At 43.7% G+C, this 25,527-nt stretch overlaps 1 protein-coding gene across 1 annotated transcript; it reads right to left on the bottom strand.

The window, feature by feature from the left end:
- Positions 1-612: 612 nt before the first annotated feature.
- Positions 613-24,170, bottom strand: LOC128558739 (basic proline-rich protein-like). Its single transcript, XM_053548917.1, has 5 exons — positions 24,072-24,170; positions 14,318-14,458; positions 3,844-3,953; positions 1,834-2,184; positions 613-1,774 (listed from the first exon to the last, which is right to left on the bottom strand). The coding sequence occupies exons 1-5, from the start codon at positions 24,168-24,170 to the stop codon at positions 613-615; spliced, it is 1,863 nt and encodes a 620-aa protein (XP_053404892.1).
- Positions 24,171-25,527: the final 1,357 nt, after the last annotated feature.

Raw genomic sequence — 25,527 nt, 5'->3', positions numbered from 1 at the left:
GGAACCGATAGAGGGCCTTTGTTGGGGGACGAATTCCCCGGGCAATTTGGCTGTGGCTCCCTGTGGTGCATGATCCCTTTATCGAAAAGGAACTAAAAAAACCACTTTTCCCCTTTTTAAACCCCCTTCCTTTTTTAAACTTTATCACACGGAAAACGGGCTTTGCCTTTTCAAAGGCCCTAGAAAATTTGTTTTTAACCCCGCCATTCCCGGGGCGGTGGGGTTTGTTTTTTAAATTTTTTTCCCCTCTTTTTTTTGGGGCCCTTAAAAAAGTAGCTAAATGGTCGTTTCTAGCAGTCAGGGGTTAGTTGGGTTTTAAGCGGTTTTATCCGTGTGCTTTTTATAAGGGTTTTTAACCAGGATTTTAAAATTTTGCCTCATAAAAACCAATTGGAAAAGGGTTTAAAATTGTTTTATTAACGGGCGTGTAGGTATTAATTAAATTTAAGAAATTTTTTACCAAAAATTTCAAGGGGGAAAACGTACCCGGAACTTTTTATCGAGTAGGATTTCCTTTTAGTTTTGTCAATTACAATTAATAAAATTTTTTAAAAGTTAAAAAGCCCCTTAAATTTTTAATAAAAACGTTTGAAAATTACGTTTAAAAATTTGTTAAAAGTCCGGGTGTTTAAAAAGGGGGGGGGGGTTTGGGGGGGGGGGGGGTTGGGGGGGGGGAGGGGGGGGGGGGGGGGGGGTTGGGGGGGGGGGGGTGGGGGGTGGGTTGGGGGGGGGGGTTTGGGGGGGGGGGTGGGGGGGGGGGGGGGGTTTGGGGGGGGGGGGGGGGGGTTGGGGGGGGGGGGTGGGGGTGGGGGGGGGGTTGGGGGGGGGGGGAGGGGGGGGGGTTGGGGGTGGGGTTTTGGGGGTGGGGGTGGGGGGGGGGGGGGGGTTGGGGGTGGGGGGGGGAGGGGGTGGGGGGGGGGGTTGGGGGGGTGGGGGGGGGGGTGGGGGGTGGGGGGGGGGGGGGGGTTTGGGGGGAGGGGGGGGGGGGGGGGGGTGGGGGTGGGGGGGGGGGGTGGGGGTGGGGGGGGGGGGTTTGGGGGGGGGGGAGGGGAGGGGTGGGGGTGGGGGTGGGGGGGGGGGGTTTGGGGGTGGGGGGGGGTGAGGGGGGGGGGGTGGGGTTTGGGGGGGGGGGGGGGAGGGGGGAGGGGGGGGGGGTTTTTGGGGGTTTGGGTTTGGGGGGGAGGGGGTGGGTGGGGTGGGGGGGGGGGTGGGGGGGGGGGGAGGGGGGGGGGGTTGGGTTGGGGGGGTAGGGGGTGGGGGGGGGGGGGGGGGGGTGGGGGGTGGGGTGGGGGTGGGGGGGGGGGGGGGGGGTTTTGGGGGTGGGGGGGGGGTGGGGGTGGGGGGGGGGGGGGGGGTTGGGGGGGGGGGGGGGTTTTGGGGGTGGGGGTGGGGGGGGGGGGTTTGGGGGAGGGGGAGGGGGGGTGGGGGGGGGGGGGGTTTTGGGGGAGGGTTGGGGGGGGGGGTTGGGGGGGGGGGAGGGGGTGGGGGGGGGGGTGGGTGGGGGGTGGGGGGGGGTTTTGGGGGTGGGGGGTTTTGGGGGGGTTTGGGGGTGGGGGGGGGGGGGGGGGTTTGGGGGGGGGGTTTGGGGGGGGGGGTGGGGGGGGGGGGAGGGGGGGGTTTTTGGGGGGGGGGTGGGGGGGGGGGGGGGGGGTTTGGGGGAGGGGGTGGGGGGTTTGGGGGAGGGGGGGGGGGGGGGGGGGGTTTGGGGGGGGGGGGGGGGTGGGGGTGGGGTGGGGGGGGGGTGGGGGGGGGGGGAGGGGGGGGGGGGGGGGGTTTTTGGGGTTTGGGGGGGTGGGGTTTTGGGGGGGGGGGTTTTGGGGGGTTGGGGGGTTTGGGGGGGGGGGTGGGGGGGGGGGTTGGGGGGGGGGGGGGGGGTTTTGGGGGGGGGTGGGGGTGGGGGGGGGGGTGGGGGGGGGGGTTGGGGGAGGGGGTGGGGGTGGGGGGGGGGTTTGGGGGGGGGGGGGGGGTTTGGGGGGGGTTTGGGGGGGGGGGAGGGGGTGGGGGGGGGGTTTAGGGGAGGGGGGGGGGAGGGGGGGGGGGGGGTTTTGGGGGGTGGGGGGTTGGGGGTTTGGGGGTGGGGGGGAGGGTGGGGGGGGGGGGGGGGGGTTTGGGGGAGGGGGTGGGGGGGGGGGGGGGGGGTGGGGGGGGGGGGGGGGGGGTTGGGGTGGGGGGGGGGGGGGGGGGTTTGGGGGTTTGGGGGTGGGTTAGGGTTTGGGGGGGGGGTTTTGGGGGTTTAAGGGGGGTTTGGGTTTTGGGGGTTAGGGGGGGGGTTAGGGGGGAGGGGGTGGGGTTTGGGTTTGGGGGTGGGGGGGGGAGGGGGAGGGGGGGGGGTTTTGGGGTGGGGGGGTAGGGTTGGGGGTTAGGGGGGGGGGGGTTTGGGGTTGGGGGGAGGGGGGGGGTTTTGGGGGGTTTGGGGTTGGGGGGTGGGGTTTTGGGGGGGGGGGGGTGGGGTTTGGGGGTTGGGGTGGGGGTTTAAGGGGGGGGGGTTGGGGGTTTGGGGGGTTTGGGTTTGGGGTTGGGGGGGTAGGGTTGGGGGGGTTTAGGGGGGGGGTTTAGGGGGGGGGGTTGGGGGTGGGGGTGGGGTTTTGGGTTTGGGTTTTGGGGGTGGGGGTTTGGGGTGGGGGTAGGGGGGGGGTTGGGGTTGGGGTTTTTGGGGTGGGGGTTGAGGGGGGGGGGGAGGGGTGGGGTTTTTTGGGTTTGGGGGTAGGGTGTGGGTGGGGGGTTAGGGGGGTTAGGGGGTGGGGGGGGTTTTGGGGTTGGGTTTTGGGGGTTGGGGGGTTTTGGGGTTGGGGGGTTTGGGGGGGTTGGGGGAGGGGGGGGGGTTTTTGGGTTTTAGGGTTGGGGGGGGTTTTGGGTTTTTGGGGTTTTGGGTTGGGGTTTTGGGGGGTGGGTTTTGGGGGTTTAGGGGGGGGTGGGGTTTGGGGGGGGTTGGGGGTGGGGGAGGGGGTGGGGGGTTGGGGGGGGTTTGGGGGGAGGGGGGGGTTTTTGGGGGGTTGGGGTTTTGGGTTGGGGTTTGGGGGGTTGGGGTTTTGGGGGGGGGGGGGGTTGGGGTTGGGGTTTGGGTGAGGGTTGGGGTGGGGGGGGGGGGTTGGGTTTGGGGGAGGGTTGGGTTTTGGGGGTTAGGGGGGGGGAGGGGGGGGGTTTGGGTTTTGGGTTGGGGGTGGGGGGAGGGGGGGGGGGGTTTTGGTTTGGGTTGGGGTGGGGGTTGGGGGTGGGGGGGTTGGGGGGGGGTTTGGGGGGGGGGGTTTGGGGTTGAGGGTTTTGGGGTGAGGGGGAGGGGGAGGGTTGGGGTAGGGTTAGGGGTGGGGGGTTAGGGTTTGGGTTGGGGTTTGGGGGGGGTTGGGGTGGGGTTTAGGGGGGGGTGAGGGGGGGGGGTTGGGTTTGGGGGGTTGGGTGGGGGTTTGGGGTTGGGGGGTTTTGGGGTAGGGGTTGGGGGGTTGGGGTGGGGGTGGGGTTTTGGGGTTTTTGGGGGGGGGTTTTGGGGTTTGGGGTGGGGTGAGGGGGGTTAGGGTTAGGGGTTGGGGGGGGGTTTAGGGGAGGGTTGGGGGGGGTTTGGGTTTTGGGTTGGGGTGGGGGTTTGGGGGGTTAGGGGGGGGTTAGGGGGGGGGTTTTTGGGGTTGGGTTAGGGTGGGGTTTGGGGTTAGGGGGGGGGGGGGGTTAGGGGGGGGGGTTAGGGGGGGGGGGGGTTTGGGTTGGGTGGGGGTTTAGGGGGGGAGGGTGTGGGTTGGGGTTGGGGTTGGTGTGGGGTTTGGGTTTGGGGTTGGGTTTTTGGGGGGGGGTTAGGGGTTTTGGGTTGGGGGGAAGGGGTTGGGGGGTGGGGGGTTGGGTTTGGGTTAGGGTTGGGGGGGAGGGGGGGGTTGGGGTTTGGGGGGAGGGTTAGGGGGGGGGGGGTTGGGGGGTGGGTTTGGGGGTTGGGGTGGGGTTTGGGGGGTTGGGGGTGGGGGGGGAGGGGGGGGGTTTTGGGGTTTTTGGGGTGAGGGTTGGGTTTTAGGGGGTTGGGTTTGGGGGGGGGTGGGTTTGGGGGAGGGTTGGGGGGGGTTAGGGGTTTTGGGGGGGGTGAGGGGAGGGGTGGGGGTTGGGTTGGGGGTTGGGGGTTTGGGGTTAGGGGTGGGGGGAGGGTGTGGGTTGGGGGGGGGGGGGGTTAGGGTGGGGGTTTGGGGTTTTGGGTGGTTGGGTGGGGGTGGGGGGGTTTGAGGGTGGGGGGTTTGGGGTTGGGGGGTGAGGGGGTGGGGGGGGGGGGGGTTTTGGGGGTTGGGGGGGGGGTTTGGGGTTTGGGTTGGGGGGGGGTTAGGGGGGTGGGTTTGGGGGAGGGTGGGGGTTAGGGTTAGGGGGGGGGGGTTGGGTGGGGTTTGGGTTAGGGGGAGGGGGTGGGGGGGGGGTTTTGGGGGAGGGGTGTGGGGGGGTGGGGGGGGAGGGGTAGGGGGGGGGGTTGGGTTGGGTTTGGGGGGGTTGGGGTTGGGGTAGGGGGGGGGTTTTGGGGTTGGGGGGTGGGGTTTTGGGTTTGGGGGGTTTGGGGTTGGGGGGGGGTGGGGGGGGGGTTGGGGGGGGGGTGGGTGGGGGGTTTTAGGGTGGGGGGTGGGGGGGGGGTTGGGGGGGGTGGGGGGGGGGGTGGGGGTGGGGTTGGGTTGGGTTTAGGGGGTGGGGTAGGGTTTGGGGGTTTTAGGGGGTGGGGAGGGGTTGGGGGGGTTTTGGGGGTTGGGGGTTGGGTTTTTGGGGTTTTGGGGGGTGGGGGGGGGGGGGGTGGGGGTTGGGGGTTTTGGGTTAGGGTTGGGGGTTTTGGGTTTTTGGGGGTTTTGGGGGGTTGGGGGGGGGGTAGGGTTTGGGGGGGGGGTTTTGGGTTTTGGGGTTGGGGGGGGGGGGGGGGGGGGTTTGGGGGTTGGGGGGGGGGGGGTTTTGGGGGGGAGGGGGTGGGGGTGGGGGGGGGGGGGGGGAGGGTTAGGGTTGGGGGGGAGGGGGGGGTTTTGGGGTTGGGTGGGGGGGGGTTTTGGGGGGGGGGTTGGGGGGGGGGGGGGGTTTGGGGTTTTGGGGGTGGGGGTTGGGGTTTGGGGGTGGGGGGTTTTGGGGGGGGGTGGGGGGGGGGGGGGGTTTTGGGGGGTTGGGTGGGGGGATTAGGGGGGTTTGGGGGTTTTGGGGTTTTGACCCCCTCGTTTCCCCCCCCCGGGGGGGGTTGGGGGTTGGGGGTTTCCCGTTTTTAATTCCCGTTCCCTTTCCCCGTTCCGTTCCCGTTCCCGATACCGTTCAATTTCCCCGGTTCCCGAAAGGGAAGAAATTCCATTTCCTAATTCCCCTTAACCCCGAACACCGAATTTTAAACTTAACCCCAATTCCGTTAAATTCCCTTTCCCAAAACCCCCGAACCCGTTAAAGAAAAGAAACCCTTAAATTAAATTACCGAACAAAAACCCTTTAAAAACCCCTTTCCGAAACCCAAATTTTCCCTTCCCCAATTATTTTAAATTAAAGGGGGGTTTCCCCGTTCAAATTAAAAGTACCTTTCCTTTCCCCTTAAAAACCCCCTTACCGAACCCGGAACTTAAAATTAACTTTCCCCAAGAAATTTAACCCAAAATTTTCCCGTTCCCTTAAAGTTCCTTCCCCTTAAAAACCCATTAAATTTCCCCTTTAAAGGGAACCGTTCCATTCCTTTACTTTCCCTTCCCCGCCCGTTCCCGTTTAAAATTTACCTTCCTTACATTAAAACCCGAACCCCGGATTTTCCTTTTAATGAACCCTTCCCAAACTTAAAAAAACCCTTTCCGAAATTAACCCCTTCCCGATCCCTTTAAATTATGAAATTTTAAAGTTCCTTTCCCCGAAAACCCTTTCCCGGGTTCCTTTTTCCCGAATACCCGAACTTTCCCCCTTTCCCGTTCCCCCCCGTTCCCGTTAAATTTTAAACATTAAACCCCTTCCTTTAAAAGAACCCCGTCCCGGGTTCATTCCAAGATCCCTTTCCGTTTAAAATTAAAAGAAAAAAAAAATTTTCCTTTTTAAAAGGAAAATTAAATAAAGTCCCTTAACTTTTAAATTTCCCGTTAATAAAATTTTTCCGAATTTTCCTTTTTAAAGAAAAAAGAACCCAATTAAATTCCCCGTTAAAACCATTAAAGGTTCCAACCTTTTAATTACCCCGGGCCAAAATGAAAGAATTAACCGAACTTTAAAAAAAATTAAATTTAAAGTTCCCCCCCGCCCAACCCCTTCCCTTTAACCGAAATCCGAATTAAACCCTTTTCACTTCCCCAAGAACCTTTAAATTAAAGTTAAGAAACTTCCCTTTCCCCTTTCCGGGCCGAAAATTAAAGATTCCCTTAAAAACCCTTAAAATTTAAAATTTAAACCTTCCTTAAATTCCCGTTAAAGTTAAAAGAAAAGTTAAAATTAAACCCGTTCCCGAATTAAACCGGTATTCCATTCCGTTCCGAAAAGCCGAAAACCGCCCTTTTAAAGAACCCCTACCTTAACTTAAATTAAATTCCCGAAACCCCTTACTCAATTTTAACTTAATACCCCTTAAACCCCTTAAATTAAATTTACCTTAAGAAAAAAAAAAGAAAAAATTTAAACCTTCCCTTCCAGAACCTTAAGTTAATTAAACCCCGAACCCGAACCCTTTTACACGCCTTAAATTAAAAAACCCAAAAAATTAACCCTTCCCCTTAACCAAAAACCTTCCAAAAACCCCAAACCTTCCTTCCCGAAAATTAAACCTTCCCTTCCCCTAAACTTCTTAACCCTTTTTTCCCGTAACCCTTAAATTAACAATTAATTCCTTCCCTTTTAAAAACCCTTAAAAACTAACCCCGACCTTACTTCCCCTTTAATTTTTAACTTTAAAACCCTTATTAACCCCTCCCAATCCAAAAACCGCCAATTTTTTCCCAAAACCCCTTTCCCCAATTAACAATTATTCCCTTAAACGTTCCTTAAACTTAATTCCATTCCCCTTAACCAATTTAATTCCCTTCCCTTAAAAAACCTTCCCTTCCAATTAAATTAACCTTCCCCTTAACCTTAACCTTAACTTCCCAAAAACCCAACCCTAACCAAAACCCAAAAAACCCCCTTTAAAAACCCAAAACCCCTAAACCCCCCTTCCTTTGAAACCCTAAACCTTCCCAAACCCTTTTCCCCGAACCAATAACCCAAAACCGTTTCCCTTCCCCTTTTTTCCCTAACTTTTCCCGGAAACCGCCCAAAACCCCCAAACCCGGGAAAAACCCAACCCAATCCAACCCCTTTTCCCCCAAAAAACTAACCCTAACCTAAAAACCTTACCCTTTCCCCTAACCCCAAACCAAAAACCCAAACCCAAAACCCAAACCCCAAAACAACCTAACCCCAAACCTCTCCCCCTTTTAAAAACCTTTTCCCAAACCCCTTTAAAAACCCCAAACCCTTTATCCCAATTAACCAAACCCACCCTTTAAACCTAACCCAAACCCAAAAACCCAAACCCCGATCCCCAACCCTATCCCTAAACCCAAACCCCTACCCAACCCTAACCCAACCCAAACCCTTTTAACCCAACCCTACCCCCAACCCTTAAAAACCCAAACCCCAAACCCCTAAAAACCCTTACCTACCCAAAACCCTTTCCGAAAATCCCTAACCCAAAATTCCCAAAACCCTAACCTTTTCCCTAACCCCCCCAAAAACCCAACCCCCCCAAACCCAAAAACCCTAACCCAAACCCTTAAACCCTTTCAAAAACCCGAACCCAACCAATCCATTCCCAACCAACCAAATTCCCTAACCCAAAAACCCCTAAAAACAAACTAAAACAACCAACCCAACCAAACCCCCTATAACCCTTAACCTTAACCTAACCTAACCCCCTTACCCCAACCCAAACCTTAACCCTCCCCCAAAAACCAACCCCCTTTTAACCCAAAAACCCCCCCCTCCCTTCCTGTCCAAACCATCCGGCCCTTTTACCCCCCCCTTTTACCCCCCCCAAAAGATAAATTATAATTTCCAAACCCCTTTTCCAAACCCTTTCCACAAACCTAACCCAAACCCAACCCCCCCAAAACCTTTTCCCTAACCTCCCCCAAACCCCAAAAACCTAACCCTTTACCCCCCCCTAACCCCAAAACCCCAAAACCTAACCCAAACCAAACCTAACCCGAACCAAAACCCTAAACCCAAAACCAAACCCTAACCCAAACCCCTTTAACCAACCCCAAACCTTCCCCAAAAACCCCAAACCCAAACCAAACCCCTAACCCTAACCAAACCCTAACCTAACCCTAACCCCCTAAACCCAAAACCCAAACCCCTTTAAAAAACCCTAACTAAAACTAACCCTCCCCCTAACCCAAACCCCAAAACCCAAACCCCTTTACCTTCCCCTAACCCAACCCTAACCCAAACCCCAAACCCCTCCCCCTTACCAAAACCCCCCCTAACCCTAAAATCCTAACCCTAACCCCAAACCCCCAAACCCCTTTAACCCAAACCCCTAACCCAAAAACCTTTAACCCAAACCCCTCCCCTAAACCCTAACCCTAACCCAAACCCAAAACCCTAACCCCCCCCCCCTAACCAAACCCCTAACCCAAACCCCTAACCCAAACCCTAACCCAAACCCCCCTAACCCAAAACCTAAACCCAAACCCAAACCCCTTAACCCTAACTAACCCAAACCCCAAAACCCAAAAACCCAAAACCCCCAAACCCCAAAACCCAAAAACCCTAACCCCCTAACCCAAACCTAACCCAAAACCTAACCCTAACCCAAACCCCAACCCAAAACCCTTAACCCAAAACCCAAAACCCCTTTAACCCTAACCCTAAAACCCAAAACCCAAACCTAACCCTAAAACCTAAACCCTAACCCAAACCCCCTAACCTAACCTAACCTAACCCAAACCCCAAACCCTAACCCAAAAACCCTAAACCCCAAACCCAAACCCCTAACCCTAACCCTAACCCTAACCCTAACCTAACCCTAACCTAACCCTAACCCAAACCCCTCACCCCCCCCTTTAAACCCAAAACCCTAACCCTAACCAAACCCCCTAACCTAACCCAAACCCTAACCCTAACCCTAACCCAAAACCCCTAACCAAAACCTAACCCTAACCCTCCCCCCAAAAACCCTACCCTAACCCTAAACCCTAACCCAAACCCCTAAACCCTAACCCAAAAACCCTAAACCCTAAACCCCCTTAACCCCCTAAACCCCCCCAAAACTAACCCAAACCCCTAACCCAAACCCCTAACCCAAACCCTAACCCTAACCCAAACCCCAAACCCTAACCTAACCCAAACCCAAAACCCCAAACCCTTTTTTTAAAATGGATTAGAGCTTTTCTTATAGTATATCAAACGTTTCATTTATGTTTTAAAGGGGAAAAGGGTTTGAAACCCTGTAAAATGTTATTAAGGGTAATTGACTTTTCTAAAAGGAAAGTCATACCGAAACCGTTCGGTTTCTTTTCCCCTGTAAAAATTTTAGGTTGAAAAATATTTCTTATTGAATTAAAAATTTGGGAAGGGACTGTTAATAAAAAAATTTTTTAAACTTTACCAATTGTTATTTATGGGCATATAAATATTCGGGTTACACATTATGAACAAGAAAACTGTGATAATAACCCCTTACCCCAAGCAAAAACTGACTGCTAGAAACGACCCTTTTGTACTTTTTTAAATTTCCCCCAAAATTTTTTAGGGATTAAAAAAAAACACAAACACAAGACCCGGCAATGGCGGAGTTAAAAACAATTGTTTTGGGCCTTTGTATAGGAAAGCAGGGCTCCCTTTTGATAAAATTTTTAAAAAGGAAGGGGGGTTTAAAAAGGGGGAAGAGTGGTTTTTTGTTCCTTCGAAAAAGGGAAACATGCACGACAGGCAGCCACGGGCCCAATTTCAAAGGGCAGATTCGTCCCCTTTCAAAAAAAGGCCCTCTATTCGTTCCCGGCCTGCACAAAAAACCTTTAAGTGTAATAGTTGAGGGCCTTTTTATAGGAAAAGGGGCCCTTTTCATGTGATTTTAAAAGGCCTTTTTATGGACTGCATTCCTATATAAAAGGGTTTCTTGTGCAAAAGGCCCCCAAACCCATTAACTTTGGGGTTTTGGGGTTTTGGGTTAGGGTTTGGTGCAGGCCTTTTTTACGGGAAGGGCCCTTTTTTGGGACAAAAGGGCCTTTTTTAAACCCCAAACCCTGTCCTTTCAAGGCCCTCAAATTATTTTACTTTAATATTTGAAGGGTTCTGGGTTTTGGGTTTGGCCCAGGCCCTTTTTAAGGGAAAGGGGCCCTTTTTATTTTGACAAAAAAGCCTTTTTATAGGAATGCAGTCCCATATAAAGGCCCCTGGACCCAAAAGGCCCCCAAAATTTTTAACTTTAATATTTTCCCCCCCCCTTTGGGTTCAGGGTTAGGGTTTGGTTTCCCGGCCTTTTTACAGGGAAAGGGGGGTTTTTATGTGGCAAAAAAGCCTTTATATAGGAAAGCAGTCCTTTATAAAAAGGGGTTTTCCCGTACTAAGGCCCTCAACTTATTAACTTAAAAATTTTTTTTGCAGGCCTTTATACGGGAAAGGGCCTTTAAAATTTTGAAAAATAAACCTTTATATAGGAAAGGGATTCCCAAATAAAGGGGCCCTTTCCCCCACAAAAGGGCCCCCTTTTTTACACTTTGCTTTTTGACGGGGGCCTTTTAAAAGGAGAGGGGCCCTTTTTATGTGATTTAAAGGGCCCCTATAAGGAATGCTTCCATACAAAGGCCTTCCCGGGACAAAGGCCCTACTTTATTACACTTTGTCTTTTTGGGCAGGGCCTTTACATAGGAGAGGGCCTTTTTATGTGATTTTTAAAGGCCCCTTTATAGGAATTTCTTTTCCCTACAAAGGCCTTCCCCCACAAAAGGGCCCCCCTTTATTAACTTTGTCTTTTTGGGCCCGGGCCTTTTCCTAGGGGGGAGGGGCCCTTTTTATGTGATTTAAAGGCCTCTATATAGGAATGCATTCCCATACAAAGGCCTTCCCGCACAAAGGCCCCCACTTTAATTTCCCTTTGTCTTTTTGACGGGCCTTTACTTTGGAGAGGGCCCTTTTTATGTTTATTTAAAGGCCTCTATTGGAATTTCATTCCCATAAAAGGGTTCCCCCCAAAAAGGGCCCCCACGTTATTACACTTTTTCTTTTTGAAGGGGCCCTTTTTTTAAAGGGAGGGCCTTTGTATGTGATTTAAAGGCCTCTATATAGGAAAGCATTTTCCCCCACAAATTTCCTTCCGCCAAAAAAGGGCCCAATTTATTAACCCTTTTTCTTTTTTTACAGGGCCTTTTTCTTTGGAGAGGGGCCTTTTTAGGGGATTTTTAAAAGGGCCCTATATAGGAAAGGCATTCCCCTACAAAGGCCTTTCCCCTACAAAGGCCCTTTGTTTTTCCCAACAGGGCTTTCCCGTGCAAAAGGCCCCATAAGTTTTGCAAATTGGTGGTTTTTAGGGGATAGCTTCCTATACAAAAGGGCTTCCTATTTCAAAAAGCCCTCCAAAAAATCCACTTAGACCTTTTAATGATGTTACAAACAGCAGGGTTTTTCCATGGTTTCCCCCATAGGCATGACCTTGACAGTCTATCACCCCTGACCCTAACCCCAGAGGTCCCGGTAGTCCCTCCATGGTGTCGGGGGGAGGAGTACAAAAAATCCCCTTAAAGGGTTTTTAAAAGCCCAAAAAGGGTGTTATTTTACCTTAATTTTGCCCCTTTCAAAGGGCCTTAAAATCCCTCAAGGGGTCAAACCGTCGAGGTCAAAACTCCGCCGATTTAAAGTCTTTCCTGTGGGTCGATCGGGTTCCCCCAAGAAATTTTTTCCCGATCGGAGGGCCAGGGCCTTTGCCCACCAAACTTTAAATCTCAAAAAGGTTTTATTTGTTGGGCTCTTGCCAGGATTTACCCCCCCCTTACCCTTTCTATACAAAAGGGCCCTTTTTCAAAACAAAACAAAACAAAAATCAAAACTTTTCCCCTTTCAGTTCAAAAGGGGCCCCTTTAATTTTTTTTTGGACCTTTGGACATGTTATTAGGGACAACATATACGGGACGTTTACTCCCCTTTTGTAGCACATATTTTTTGCAGTGTCAAAGGGTGGTTTAAAAAAGATTGGGGTAAAAAAGGGTTTGGGGCCCTAAATCTATTTTCAAAAAAACAGGTCGAAATTTTAAACAAATGTATCAAATTTTTGTCCCAAAAGGCCCCTTTTGGACTTGGGGAAATTTTTTTTCTTACAAAAATTTAAAAATCCTTTGCAGCCCGAAACTTTCCATGAACCGGAAACCCTTTACCCCCACCACGACCCCCACCACGCCCCCCCCCCAACCACGACCCCGACCACGGGCCCCAACCCCCCCCCAAAACCCCCACAACCAAGTTGGGGGTCTCCCCCGAGTAATTGGGCCTTTGTATAGGGCAACCTACCCCGAGGTTTGGGAAAGGCGTTTAAACAAAGAGAATTTAAATTTTTTAGGGGTTTTTATAGGAGGTAAAATTTACCCCCCGGAACTAAAGGGGGAAAAATTTTAAGGGAGACAATTTAATTTCGAAGGCCCTTTTTATAGGAGTAATTCTACCCCCTTTCAATTTAAGGGGAACAATTTGAAGGGAGACAATTGTAGAAAAGCCTTTTTATAGGGCGGGCCCCCAAAACCCCTAAAATAGTACCAAAAGGGGTTTGAAAAATCTGGTCCCTATTTGGCAACTTTTTTGTTTTACCCCCAAACCCCAAAAAAGGGCACCTACCCTTGAAAGAGCACGCCCAAAATGTCCGAAATTAAGGGGGCGAGGACATCCAAGGTCAAGGTCAACCGCTTTGCCTACATGTCAACCGGGGCCTTTGAATTTGGAACCCCCAAGCCACTATATAGGAGCGGGCCTTTGTGTGCAAAACCACTATATGGGACCGCCCAAACCCCTATATGGGATTTTCGTTAAAGGGGGCCCAGCCTTTTTATAGGAAACCCCAGGGCCTCTATACGGGATTAACAATTTACCCAAACCCCAACCCTAACCCTTAAAACCCTTTAAACCCCAACCCCAACCCTCCCCCAACCCTAACCCTAACCCCAAAACCCCCCCAACCCCAACTTTCCCCTAACCCAACCCCAACCCAAAACCCTAACCCTAACCCTAACCCCAACCAAAACCCAAACCCCCTCCCCCCTCTACCCCCGGTTTTTGTCAAGAAAGTTTGGGTTTTTGGGGGCTGTAAATTGAGACTGAAATAAAGCATTGGATGCACTTTAACGTATTTTCAGGTTTCCAAGTATTGAACTGGCAAACAGTTGCGGGGACGTTGACCCAAGCTTCAAGGGCTGTTTGAGCCCCTAGATGGGACCGCCTTGAATTAATAAAAACCCATGTAACCAAACCGAATTTTATTCAGGCCATAGAAATTACCCTTTTTCATAATAACAGTGGTAAAATATTTTAATTGAATCAGGTTTTTTTTGGTACCCAAAAAACCACAAACGTAAAGGGGTAATTTCGTAAAAAATTGGGAAAAGCGATTTGCATTTCCGGGCAAAATGTATTTGGTAATTGAAAAAAATATCCAAACGGAATTTCCCGTTTTAAAAACCCTTATGTGCGGGAAAAGAAATCAAGAAAGGCCCAAAGTGTGTACGATATAAAAAGAAATCAAAAGGGATTTTTGAGTATCGTTGAAAAAAAAACCCCCCAAAGGCAAAAAAAAGACATATAAATGTGTAAGCCTTGTGTGGCGCAATCCCAGGAGTTTGTTGTCTGTTACTGTGAGGATATGTGCAGCTTTGGTGTGCAGGAGGAAATCCATTGGGCTTATCTTTTAAATTAGGAATAAATGTATGCATAATTTAAGCTATCGCTTCTTACTTATTTATTACGGTGATTACTTTGAGAAACTCCCCGATTTTAGTCGCTAATCTGGTGTCCATCTTCACATCGGTCTATGCTTGTACATCTCTATTAGTACTCTTATCTTTATTAAATCAGTTGTTGGAATTTCAAAAGCGTAAGAATACTTTTGCACACAAACGAACCATTAGTACCGATAACAAAATATATCAATTGTACAAAACAGTAAGAAACACAAAAGCTGAAAAATACAATTTTAATTATTTAATAAATTTAGATTGATCAATGTTAATTCATACAGTGTAGATATTTTTCTACTTTTAACAGTTATTGATCCATATTCAACTGTGCTATACATGGTAATCCTGAATCCGGCAATGTATAATTGCCTAAGAATTTTTATTTGATTCTTTATGGAAATATTACCCCAGGTATTTTTTGTAAATAGAGGGTGCGGCATTTTAGTTCCGTTTACGATAACCTCCTTAAAACTGAACCCAAAATGTATTTCTATGCAAAGTTGTTTAACATTTCTCACAGCTCCCGTCTGAAGCATATTTGGCAAGGCGTCCCATTCCCATCCTTCTATATCTATCTTCAGAATGTCTATTATTTTCTGAAATGAAATAGTATTTGTAAATGTGTAACTATCAACGTGCATGGAAACCAGAAAACATTATAGTAATTTCTATATATCTGTGCATGGCGATTCTACACGTACCTAAATGACCATAAATAATCGGATTTTCTCGAACAAAAGGCAGAGGTCAATTTCATACCTGATTGCTGTATATACTAATGTTAAAAACATACTCAACTGCCCAGAGAATACCGTAAGTTTGTTACAAATATTTGTAATAGCACAGGTAACAAGGGTAGATTGTTTTGGGGTTACCCCGTACATCGTTAGCTTTAAGTCATTTTTTAAAAACCGAAACATTTGAATTTATGGCTGTTTTCCACATAAAAGGAAGGAGATTTGAAAAATTCACATGGCTTTGTAAAAATCACAATTCTTTTATAATGAGCTATGTTTTCCCAGTGTAACAACTGACCTACCTTTTATTTATTTCAGTGTAAACTGCAATATTTTACAACAAGTGTGTGATGTTACGAATCATGTTAGAGTTTGAACGCAACGAATGATAACACTTACAGTTCGTGTAGTTTTAGACTGCAAGTGATCATTTTTTCCAGTTCAACTAACGATAACACACATTTCAGAAACATGTAGAATGCATCATATGAAATAAATAAATTTGAATTGAAACTGACATAATATAAGGCAAGGACAGATGGACGGACCAAAGGCAGACAGATTTTTCGATTTCTGTATACCACTATTACAGGCATAAAAATTTAAAAAAAATAAAGATTCAGAAAATGATATTTACATTGATAAAAAAAAAATACACATTATGCTTTATTATTTTTTACATCAGTTGTCTTCTGCTCACTAACGCAATTAATGACTTTTTGATATTGAACAGACTATTCAAGATTTTTTTCTTTATATAAAAAACGATTTCTGAATTCTCAGGTCTCTTTTATATCAGCAGTTTCTGACAGAAAGAAAGTGTTTACTGAATTCGAAAAAAAATTTCATCAAGATTTATTTTGAGTCATTTTGTAAACTATCTTGAAAATTTCTTTTTTAGCAATTGATTTTTCTTAAATATCATACTTATACATTTGAACAAGTGCCTTTAACACGATCTTTGGTAAGTATTGTTATGATTTATTTTCGTCAAGATTTATTTGGCGTCATTTTGTAAACTATCTTGAAAATTTCTTTTTTCGCAATTGTTTTTTTCTTAAATATCATACTTATACATTTGAACAAGTGCCTTTAACACGATCTTTGGTAAGTATTGTTATGCATGGAACAAGTAACTCCTTTTTCTAGCCTAATTTTCCTTACACTGTAAGCCGTATTCTTTAGCCAAGCATTGTGAAGAACACTCACTATCCCTTCAATAGTGCGAATTGTTTAATAGTTCCTCATTGAAATAAATGTAACCTTATATTGTGATGTCACTTACGTTAGTGTGGGAAAGCGATCTCAGTATTGTAGAAAGCCGTTGCATCTCCCACGTTTTCCGGACATGTCTGTCATGATGTCTCCATATTTCAGGTTCTGTTTGAACAAAATCTCTTCCAGAGAGTCCAATAAGATGGTAATTTATGAAGGAAGGAATTCTTGACGACTTTGTTATTGATATACTGTAATAAGTAGAGAGATGTTATACGAAATAATCATCACCACAATATATCAAAACCATTTACGACAAAGCGCCTAGCAGTACAAACGAGCGTGCGTATTTCGCAGCAAGTCCACTAACCCAATGACATTAGTTTCGATGCTGCTTTATACACACCCGAATTGTACTACACATTCGTACTAATTCAACTCAAATCCCTGTTATCATGTCTCAAAAATCAGCAGTGACATTTTAATATTATTTTACTGATTGGGACCAGAGAAGCTATATTTTCTCTCTCTGAAAGTTAACTGGATCTAGAAAATACACTGAATCTATAGAGATATAGTTTGATATAGAGTTTGAACTTAGGTATGTAATTAGATCCGGAACAGTTGACTTTCCAATACGTGAGATCCGCGAGGATACAAGTTCGCATTACAAATCATTATTTCATACGAGTTTATCAACACCACGCTATACACGACCAATTAATATAAATAAATGCTAATTGAACAGAATTCAATAAGATCAGGTTAATTGATGACAGGTGCCAGGCATCCAGTTCAGTCGAAGTAGGTATCTAAAAATAGCATGCTTCTGATTTGTTATCGCCTATTCTACCAGAAGAGCAACATGTCGTCACCTCAACGACACCTCAGTGACTTAAAGAAGGACTTATTTACTTTTGCGCTAAGGTGACGATGTGTTTTGAAAGTAGAAAATAGCAATTATGTAAAAGATAGAGCGCGTTTGATTGGTAACCCTGTATTTTTCCTGAAAAAAGCAGCTGGAAAAGAAAATGTATGATAAACTTTGTTCGATTGCCTGAAATGACCAATTAAGATTTATATATCTGCTTAAAACGAAATATATAGGGGGCGTCGGAGAATTTATAAGTTCCAAGATACCATTTGTTCACTAGTTTAACAAAACGCCAATGCTTACTAAAACATGCATTTCTTGAAAGGATTCTGATGCACTGATTGAAAAAAAAATTAAGAAGAGACCTATAAAATATTTTTATCTAGAAAGAAAGTTGTCGAATTAGTTGGGGGATGTTTAAATTACAAAAACGCAGATATCAAAACAAACATTGAAAATAACGCACGGCAGATAAAAATATTAATTAAAATCAATTAAAGGAATATACTAAAACCATTTAATGGGGAAAGTTAAACGAATGAAATAGAATTAAAAGACGAATGAAATTAAATTTAAAGAAGTAATCTATAAACCATAGAAAATGCAACTATTAATATGAACACGCACAGCGGCTTAAAAAGAAAAAAAAAACGTAAATAACAATTCTGTTATGTTATTAATACTATTACGGATTATGTTAGGGTCCCAGAATTTGTTTTATTAGTTACAAGAATATACAATACCACTTTAGAAAAAAAAGAGTAAAACGAATGAAATATAAGAAACCTGAGTATAATAATAACAATCGTGGGTAATATGTTGTTAGCCGCCATAGAAATATGTATTTTATTATATTTGTCAACCTGGGCGTAACTATTTAAATAAGAAACCGATTTCTTTGATTAAAAGTTTCTATTGTGGAATGATGTTTTCACTAAATAACAAGAACACGCATTATATAAGCTCATGTGTAGCCGAACTATCTTCGTTCAGATTTTCTAGGGGTATATAATCGGCGCCTTTATGTTTAATGTTTAAGAAGAAAAATGCGTATTTCAGATGTTTATTCAATATAATACAACAAGACAGTTACGTTAGATATTATACTTGTTTCTAAAAGTAAGATGTAGATTTGAATAATTAGTTATGATTTATCCGAGAAGTTGAGAAATAAACCGTAAAAGGTGGAGGTGGGATAATGATATAATGTTTTCTGTTTCAAGTGAAAATAACTGGGTTGCTCAGGAATGTGTGTAAAATCCTCACTTTTTGTCAGAATTATCCTCACTTTTCTTTGTTAATGTTTGGTTGAGCCCTTCATTCTCACTGATACTAACTGCCTGTTTGACATAAGCTTTAAATCGACATGGCTAAAATTGTGTTATATGCGCCATCTATTAACGTTTTATCTTTTTATGTTTATTAATCATTCAAGGGACTTAAACATATCTGACCATAAACACGAGATGGTACCTAAAAAAATCCAATTCATCTTTACAGATTTTTTTCAGAGTGAAATGATAGCTAAGTGCACCAATTTACTGAATATATTTATGGTTTTCCTCCTCTCCGTGTAAAGATAGAAATATTTGATACTTAAAAAATGACGTCCTCAAAATATCTGAAGCAAAATGGACAACTCTTGTATTGACCGCTTTTCAATGATTTTAGGATTTCCCCAATTATAGTCTATATCAAAAGTCTCCACAGCTAAATAAATTCAATAGAGTACAGTGTAAGTTTAATCTACTTTCAACATTTTGAAAGAGCCTATACTGAACTTCCTTTTGTCTTTTAATAAAGTCAAAATCCAAGACAAGCAAAGAGTCTAAAACTCATGAAAAAAATCTTAGTGAAAGAGAATGACATGCTCTTTATTATAAGCTTACCAAAACCATACCAAAAATTTACCTGAAAGAAGTTATTAAAGATTTTATAATGTAAACAAACCTCTACACCATTTTACCATCAATATTGTCCGCTCATGAATGCACTCAATTCAGGTGATAATTGTTGATATAATTGTAAATGAGAGGCCCCAGCAAAAATCTTGTGTAAACAGTTTAACTTGTAAATTAATGTTGATATCTGAAGTTACCCGCTTTCTTTGTTTACAACAATAAATAAAACACCTTATAGTTTGTTTAACGTAGTTGACCTGTAACGAAAATCATCAAATAAAGTAATCTCCATATGCATTTTCAGCATTTATTCGTTTTTCAGGGAAAGCAATGATCGTGATAGTTCCATCCAGAGAATGCTGAATTGCTTAAAATACATTGCAGAGAGTCATTACCTGTCAGCTACCTTAAAATGTAATTACAACTACTACCTTAAAATGTAGTAAATCTATTTGATGACGATGACTTTTTGTGTTACATTATTTGCAGCAAAGTACTCATGAACAGTAAGAGAAATGCTTCAAAATGACTAACGCATAAGTACGTTGTTACACAAACGTGATACCAATTTAACGTTTTTTGTAATTTCTCATTGTTGGATATATACATTTACATTTTAATATATAAATTTTGTGTAAACCAAGGTATCATCATTGAGAACAATAAATAAATTTAGCTAAAAGATCAAAACCTACGAGGGGTGTTCCAAAAGTAATGTCACTTGCATCGGTTCTCCTATACTGCAAATGTTCTGATCATTTTAACTTGCTCTGCCCTTCAAAATACTCTCCGTCAGCCTGAATACACCTTTTGAGCCGGTCAGTCCTCTTTTGGAAGCATTGTTCATACTCTTCTATGGGAACACCCATCAGATACTAATAAACAGCAGATCCAAGGGCATTTCTCGAGTTGTATCTCTTTCCAGACAGATGATATTTAAGTTTGGGAAACAGAAAATAGTCGCAGGAGGCCAGGTCTGGCGAAAACGGAGGATGTGGAAGGACGGTAACCTTCTCTGACTCCAAAAACTCGGTCACAATGCGTGCCTTGTGAGCGGGTGCATTATCATGCAAAAGTCGGAGGTACTTAAGTCCTGTTTTAGGGCGGCGACTTTTGTAGTAGTTCTTCAATTTTCTTAGAACAACTTTTTTTTATAGAATTTTCCTATGACCGTACTGCCTTTTGGTACCGGAATTTGAATGATTGGATCCTAATGAGTGAAAAAAATACATACAAGACCTTCTTCACCGTTCGTATTCGTTTGGCAATACTTGGGCGTCTCGCATTTTTGGTGACCCAAATTCGGTTGGAATACTTCCGCCTTGGTTCAAAATAATAAACCCAGGTTTCATTACCAGTAACTATATTATCAAAAACCTTTTTGCTGTATTTTAGGTACATGTTCAGAAGTTTTTTTTTGCCATTGTTACACGGGTCCTCTTTTGTTCATCTGTTAACAAATGGGGTATCCATCTTGCATTTATTTTTCTAAGTTTTAGGTGTTTCTTCAAAATTCCATGAACTCGTGCTAACGACAAGTTTGTCATTTGGGCCAGTTGCCTTCAGGTGAATCGGGCATCCTTTTTTAGCAAATTGAGGATTTTTTCGATGTTACCTTTCGACGTAGTTGTTGAAGGACGATCTGTGCGAGCAGCATCTTTGAGTTGCTGCTGCCCGGTTCTAAGTTTAGCTACCCACCTACAAATAGATCTATGAGACATTTGACCCTCCCCATAAATGTCGCACACCTCACGGTGAATATCTACAAGCTTCATGCCGAGTAGCGACCTACCTTTTATGTAGGCCCTAATTTCAAGCACATTTTCAGCTCTTTTCCCAGTCATTTTGTGTAAAGTGTAATGAATACGCTATAAAGCAATGTTCACTGTACCAAGGTCAGTGAACGTGTGAGCGCGATATTTACCTATGTTACGATTCAGTGATCATTCTATCGACACGAGGTGGTTTTGTGTACACATGACACGATTTCCGCGAAATAAAACACAAATGACATTATTTTTGGAACATCCCTCGTAATAACGTTTCTTAATGTCGTAAAATTTCTGCATTATTTTACTTTTTTGTCATGCACTACTAAACTTTCTATCAGGGCCTCACTACAACTTATACAATAACTGCCAGTGTAAGCCATGAGAAAAGTGTGCATGTTGTATATTGAGTACAAAGAGATTTAAACAAATGTAGGTCATATTTTGTCTGCTTGTTCTGTTGTTGGGAAAAGGACCTATTTGATTTTTCTTTCACTTTTGACCAATGTTTTATGTTGGCTTCAGTTTATTGGTCAATTCAGAGTTGTTTCCCTTAGATGTTCTTGGATAGGTACCATCTCTACGATAGTTTGCAAACAGAGTTATAAAATAGGCAAACTTCAAAACAGTTTTGGAATTAGAAATATTTTTGAGTAATGAAAATATAAATAGCAATATATGGGTTACTTAATACTTGCCAACCGGTTTTGTTTATTTACTCCTCTTGGCAAATAATACAATATGGCGTCAGAAAATGCGTAATTGCTAAGTTTTGGTTTGAAAATGTCAATAAAATAGCGTTCTTTAAATAACCTAGCTGAAACATCATTACTATGAAATTTGTAAAAAGGAATTATTGAACATTTTGGGACGGTTTTGGAGCATATATCTAAATGTGTACTTAAAGGTTATTGTCTTGTAGATGGGTCTCTTATTTGTTGGTCATGTACTGTCCTTCTATTTCTGAGTTTATCTCCTGTTTGACCAATATAAAATTCATTACACCCATTACAAACCAGTACATATAGTACATTTTGAACAGTGTAGTCCATACTTACTTTAACATGAAATATTCTATTTTTTAATCTGAAAGAAGACCCTTCAATGATACTAATACATGAAGTACATCTAGGGTCATTGCATTTTTGTACTGATGGAAAAGTTCTGTTAAAAAAGAAGACTATTTTTAAATTAGGAAGTTGTCTTTTACATATATGTACTGATTCTGCCTGTGAATTTATTATGAAACAGTATATTTGTACAATCTTTGTAAAGGGCCAATGCAGCAGTCACTCAATGCACTAGGACTTTTAGTATTTTAATGATGTGTATTCAATTCTGTACAGTAAATGCAGAATTACCCAATTAGGTTCCCAGATAGATAGATGAGTTTCCACAGAGAAAATATCAGTGAATGGCCACAAGAATTTATACAGGTGTTATTATTCAATGCCTAGCACTTCAGAGCAAATTATAATGATTGAAATGCTGCAAGATCAACAACGAGTTAATGAAAAATGACACTTAAAGGAAACTTCTCCAGGGCTACCAATCTCAACCTGATGTAGATGTAGAACATATTTACCGTTAAAAAATCTCCATGTTAATATCAAGAGGGATCAAGTATGTCAATAAGTTATTTATACCATTATACTTTGGTTTTCTAGAAGGTTCTACAAACAGGGCGTTTACACTATTCTAAAGTCTGGGTTATTCTGAACATTTCCAGAATCTTCTTTTTATTCTTGATGATACAAGAAAAAGCTGGAACCTTGCATGATCCTTAAAATAAGAAGATGTCTCAGGACACGGCAAAACTAACAGTCAAATTTTATTGAAAAACTTCCATGTATTTCAAATAACAAAATATTGCCAATTTTTACATTTAACATAAGAATTGTGATTTAAAAATTTATGTCTGAGAAGAGGATTTATTTTCTTTAAATATATATAATTCAGTTTGAACTGTGTGTGAAATATTTTGGAATTAGCGCTGATTGGATTTAAATCCGGCCAGGTCAAGATTTATACTATTCTTGCATATTAGATTGGACTTTTCTCCAAGTAAATATTTTTAAAGTATTTAAAATTGTTTCTTTTCATAGTAACCTTTATTATTGTTCATAGTTTCTGGTTTGTTTTTCTGTTACCTTAAGTAGTTTAAGTGACAAGAATTGTTACCCTTAGACGTAACAATATTCATGGGAGCCGAATACAAAATTTCAGATCTAGCTACTGTTATAATGACCGTTGTATTATACACCACCACCTTTTTGTTTGTTGTTTTGTTATCGAACAAAATCTTCAATGTCTATCGATGTTAAAATAGAACTGAGTGAAGTTTTTGTGTGCGTTATTTAAAGAACTGTGTCTGGCCATGTATATAGAATGAAAGTAGTCCGGCAACATACACTAACAGGGTACAATTAGGATTTTTTTCTGCCTGTTTGTATTTACCTGTGAAATTCAAGTCGTATTTTGACAGAATTTCTGTAAGTATATAGTAAATGAGCACATCTTTATTTCAGCATGCCTTTTCAAAGGAGGTAATAGAGAATATAAAGAAGGTTATCTTTCCTTCATAAGTTTGTGAAAGGAAGTTGTATTTGTACCAGGTTCTGCACGTGGACCAGAAATTCCCGTGAGACATGTTCAAATCAATCCGTGTAAATTATGCATGATTCTTAATTGATATTTTAACCTAAGTTTTTGCTTTCAAACTGGGGTTGACATATTCTACAAGTACTCGGGCAATAATACCATAATCTGTTTGACTGAAATATACTTCCTCCTTCTTTTTGAGGAAATGTGATGAGCCTAAGCAGCAAAATTGAACAACGTCAATGTTGTGTTATTCCGGAAAACTCTGCCTTTGTATTCAGACAATAATTAAACAATTTCTAAATTAAACCATGTAAAACTTTGAAAACATTTAGAACAACAAAAAATCAATAATATCGTTATGTTTATTTTATTTGTAGAGATATTTCTGCTATAAAAAGAACATGTAAAGATGTTTTTTTATCCATTTCCTTATTTCCAAACGAAAATAATCCTGTACAAAATTGCTTTTATGTGCAGATGCATTGTCATGAATAAGGCAGAAGCTCAATAAACCAGTTTGTGGGCGACCTCTAACGTAATGTTTTCTAACTGATTTTAGAACCTTGTCCCTGTTAAACTTTCTAGAAATAAATCTGCCGGATGCATTTTTTTTTGCACAACATGGCCTTTGAAATTGAAGAAAATTGTATAAAGAACCCGTTTGCAATATTGAGATCTTTTGCGATAACTGGTCGTTCTTGTTCTTTCATAAGCCGCTGTTTGTTGCTTTTCCGCCTCTGAGGCTCGAAATAAAAGCAACATGTCCTATCCCCTGAGAGAAGTTTATTAATACTTTCATCTGCATTTTATAGAAATTTAGAAGTTTTTGTAACATTGCACCATTTGGGCTTTCGCTCTTTGGTCAAAAGAAAAGGTACCCACCTTCAACACACCACCTTCGATAATTTCAAGCGTTCAGTCAGAATTTAATAAATACTCCCATCGGATGAAATGACCACAGTTTCGGCTATTGAACAGCAATGTTATGAGAAGATGGGGCAGTTTTATGCGCCCTTCTCTAGGTAAATCATGGACTCTAGATTCTCCCTCATCAAATACCCCTACCACATATAAACAGTGGCTTTCGAGGCGGAAGAATCACCACTTACAGATTTAAATTCTTGCATGATCTGTTTGGTTGTTATATTAAGAGAACAACGCATCTTTACGTAGGACCTAACTTTCATTCCTACCTGGTAAGCCTCCATGCTTACGATAAAATAACACCAGTGTATATGAGTGTGGTGTGTTAAAACGTTTGAAATATTCAATGTACATGGCCACAGAAATATACAGAAATCAATTAAAAAAGGTGATTGTACCTGTAATACTTTCTACGGAAGCGCGTTATTCTCAGTGTTATCGTTTTTATTAATGAATACAAGGTGTTAGCAAAATAAATGTGTCAATTATAAGAGTAATTAAGAATAATTCCAACTGACTATTTTTGATAAGCTTAACCTCGGTAAGACAACAGGACACAATATCTTGCTATTTTCTGCAAAAAAGGCAAATTCATTAGCACTAAAGTAGCGTTACATTTGGTAGATGGAATACAAAAGAGAGGGATGGAAATTTAAAAGTATATACCTCGGGTCAAACGTGTGTATTTCGCATTTGAATGATTTCCAAATGGCATCTTCAAAGGCAAAATCGAGTCTCGACCTAAAAAATTACATAAACATGTTTCAGAGTTTTATCAATGTATGCATGGTAACTATGATTACACACTATAATTATTCAGGTAACACTAGTACAAAAAGTTACTCTAAAAGATTTTGCCTGCATTCAAGCTTCAGAATCTAAAACTATCAAACCATGTACAAGCTAGTCACTTAAGGCTACGATACAATTTGGAAGACTAGCAATTAATCCGGAATATAACTATTTATTTCTATATATATTTTAGATAGCCTGGTCATCACATATTGTCTGTGATTTTCCGGCTATGTTATTACATGTTATGCTCATAAATATTGTTTCAAAAGCGTGTGATAAATTTTCAAAATATATCAATTTTATGACAATTACCTGTTACAATACAACACAACTATCATGTTATTAAAGACGTAAAATACAGCGTATATAGCTTCCGTGAATATGTTTGATGAGTTAGCAAGGAATTTGGCCTGCAATACCATGTAAAAAACGAAATACTCAATAGCTCCTTTTGTAAGGTGTCGGACGGGATGTTAAATGGATATTCTTAGATCAAAATGTAGGCCACTGGGTCAAATCATCGGAAAACATTCTTGAGGTCATATATTTTACTTAATCATCGTTTTTGCCCGGATGTTTATCTATAGACTGTTTCTCAACAGAACCTCTGTCAAGGCCAAGCTGGGTTAGCAGAGGTCAAAAACCGTTGACAGACTTATACGTAGATGTTTACGTGATCTTCATAAAATTTGGCCAGAATGTTTGTCACCATAACATCAATGTCAAGTTGTAAACATGATTATGCAAGATTAAAAACTATGTCACTTTGGCAAATAATAGAAAGAAAACATAAGCTAGAACTCGTATCTAATCTTTTAAAAGTTTGATAGAATGTTTGTCTCCATG

Source organism: Mercenaria mercenaria, chromosome 7 (assembly GCF_021730395.1).
Source record: "Mercenaria mercenaria strain notata chromosome 7, MADL_Memer_1, whole genome shotgun sequence".
NCBI lineage: Eukaryota > Metazoa > Mollusca > Bivalvia > Venerida > Veneridae > Mercenaria > Mercenaria mercenaria.
Note: the sequence above shows the minus strand (reverse complement) of the source record. Positions and strands in the feature narration are given on the sequence as shown.

Excerpts from the sequence above, each read along its gene's own strand:
- LOC128558739 (XM_053548917.1), bottom strand. The coding sequence starts at position 24,170 with ATGGAGGCTTACCAGGTAGGAATGAAAGTTAGGTCCTACGTAAAGATG. Across the intron at positions 3,954-14,317 it reads TCAGTTTTAAGGAGGTTATC|CCCCCTCCCCCCCCACCCCC; the intron begins GTAAACGGAACT and ends CCCCAAAACCCC. Across the intron at positions 1,775-1,833 it reads CCCCCCCCACCCCCCCCCCC|ACCCCCCCCCCCCCCCCCTC; the intron begins AAACCCCCCAAC and ends CAAACCCCAAAA.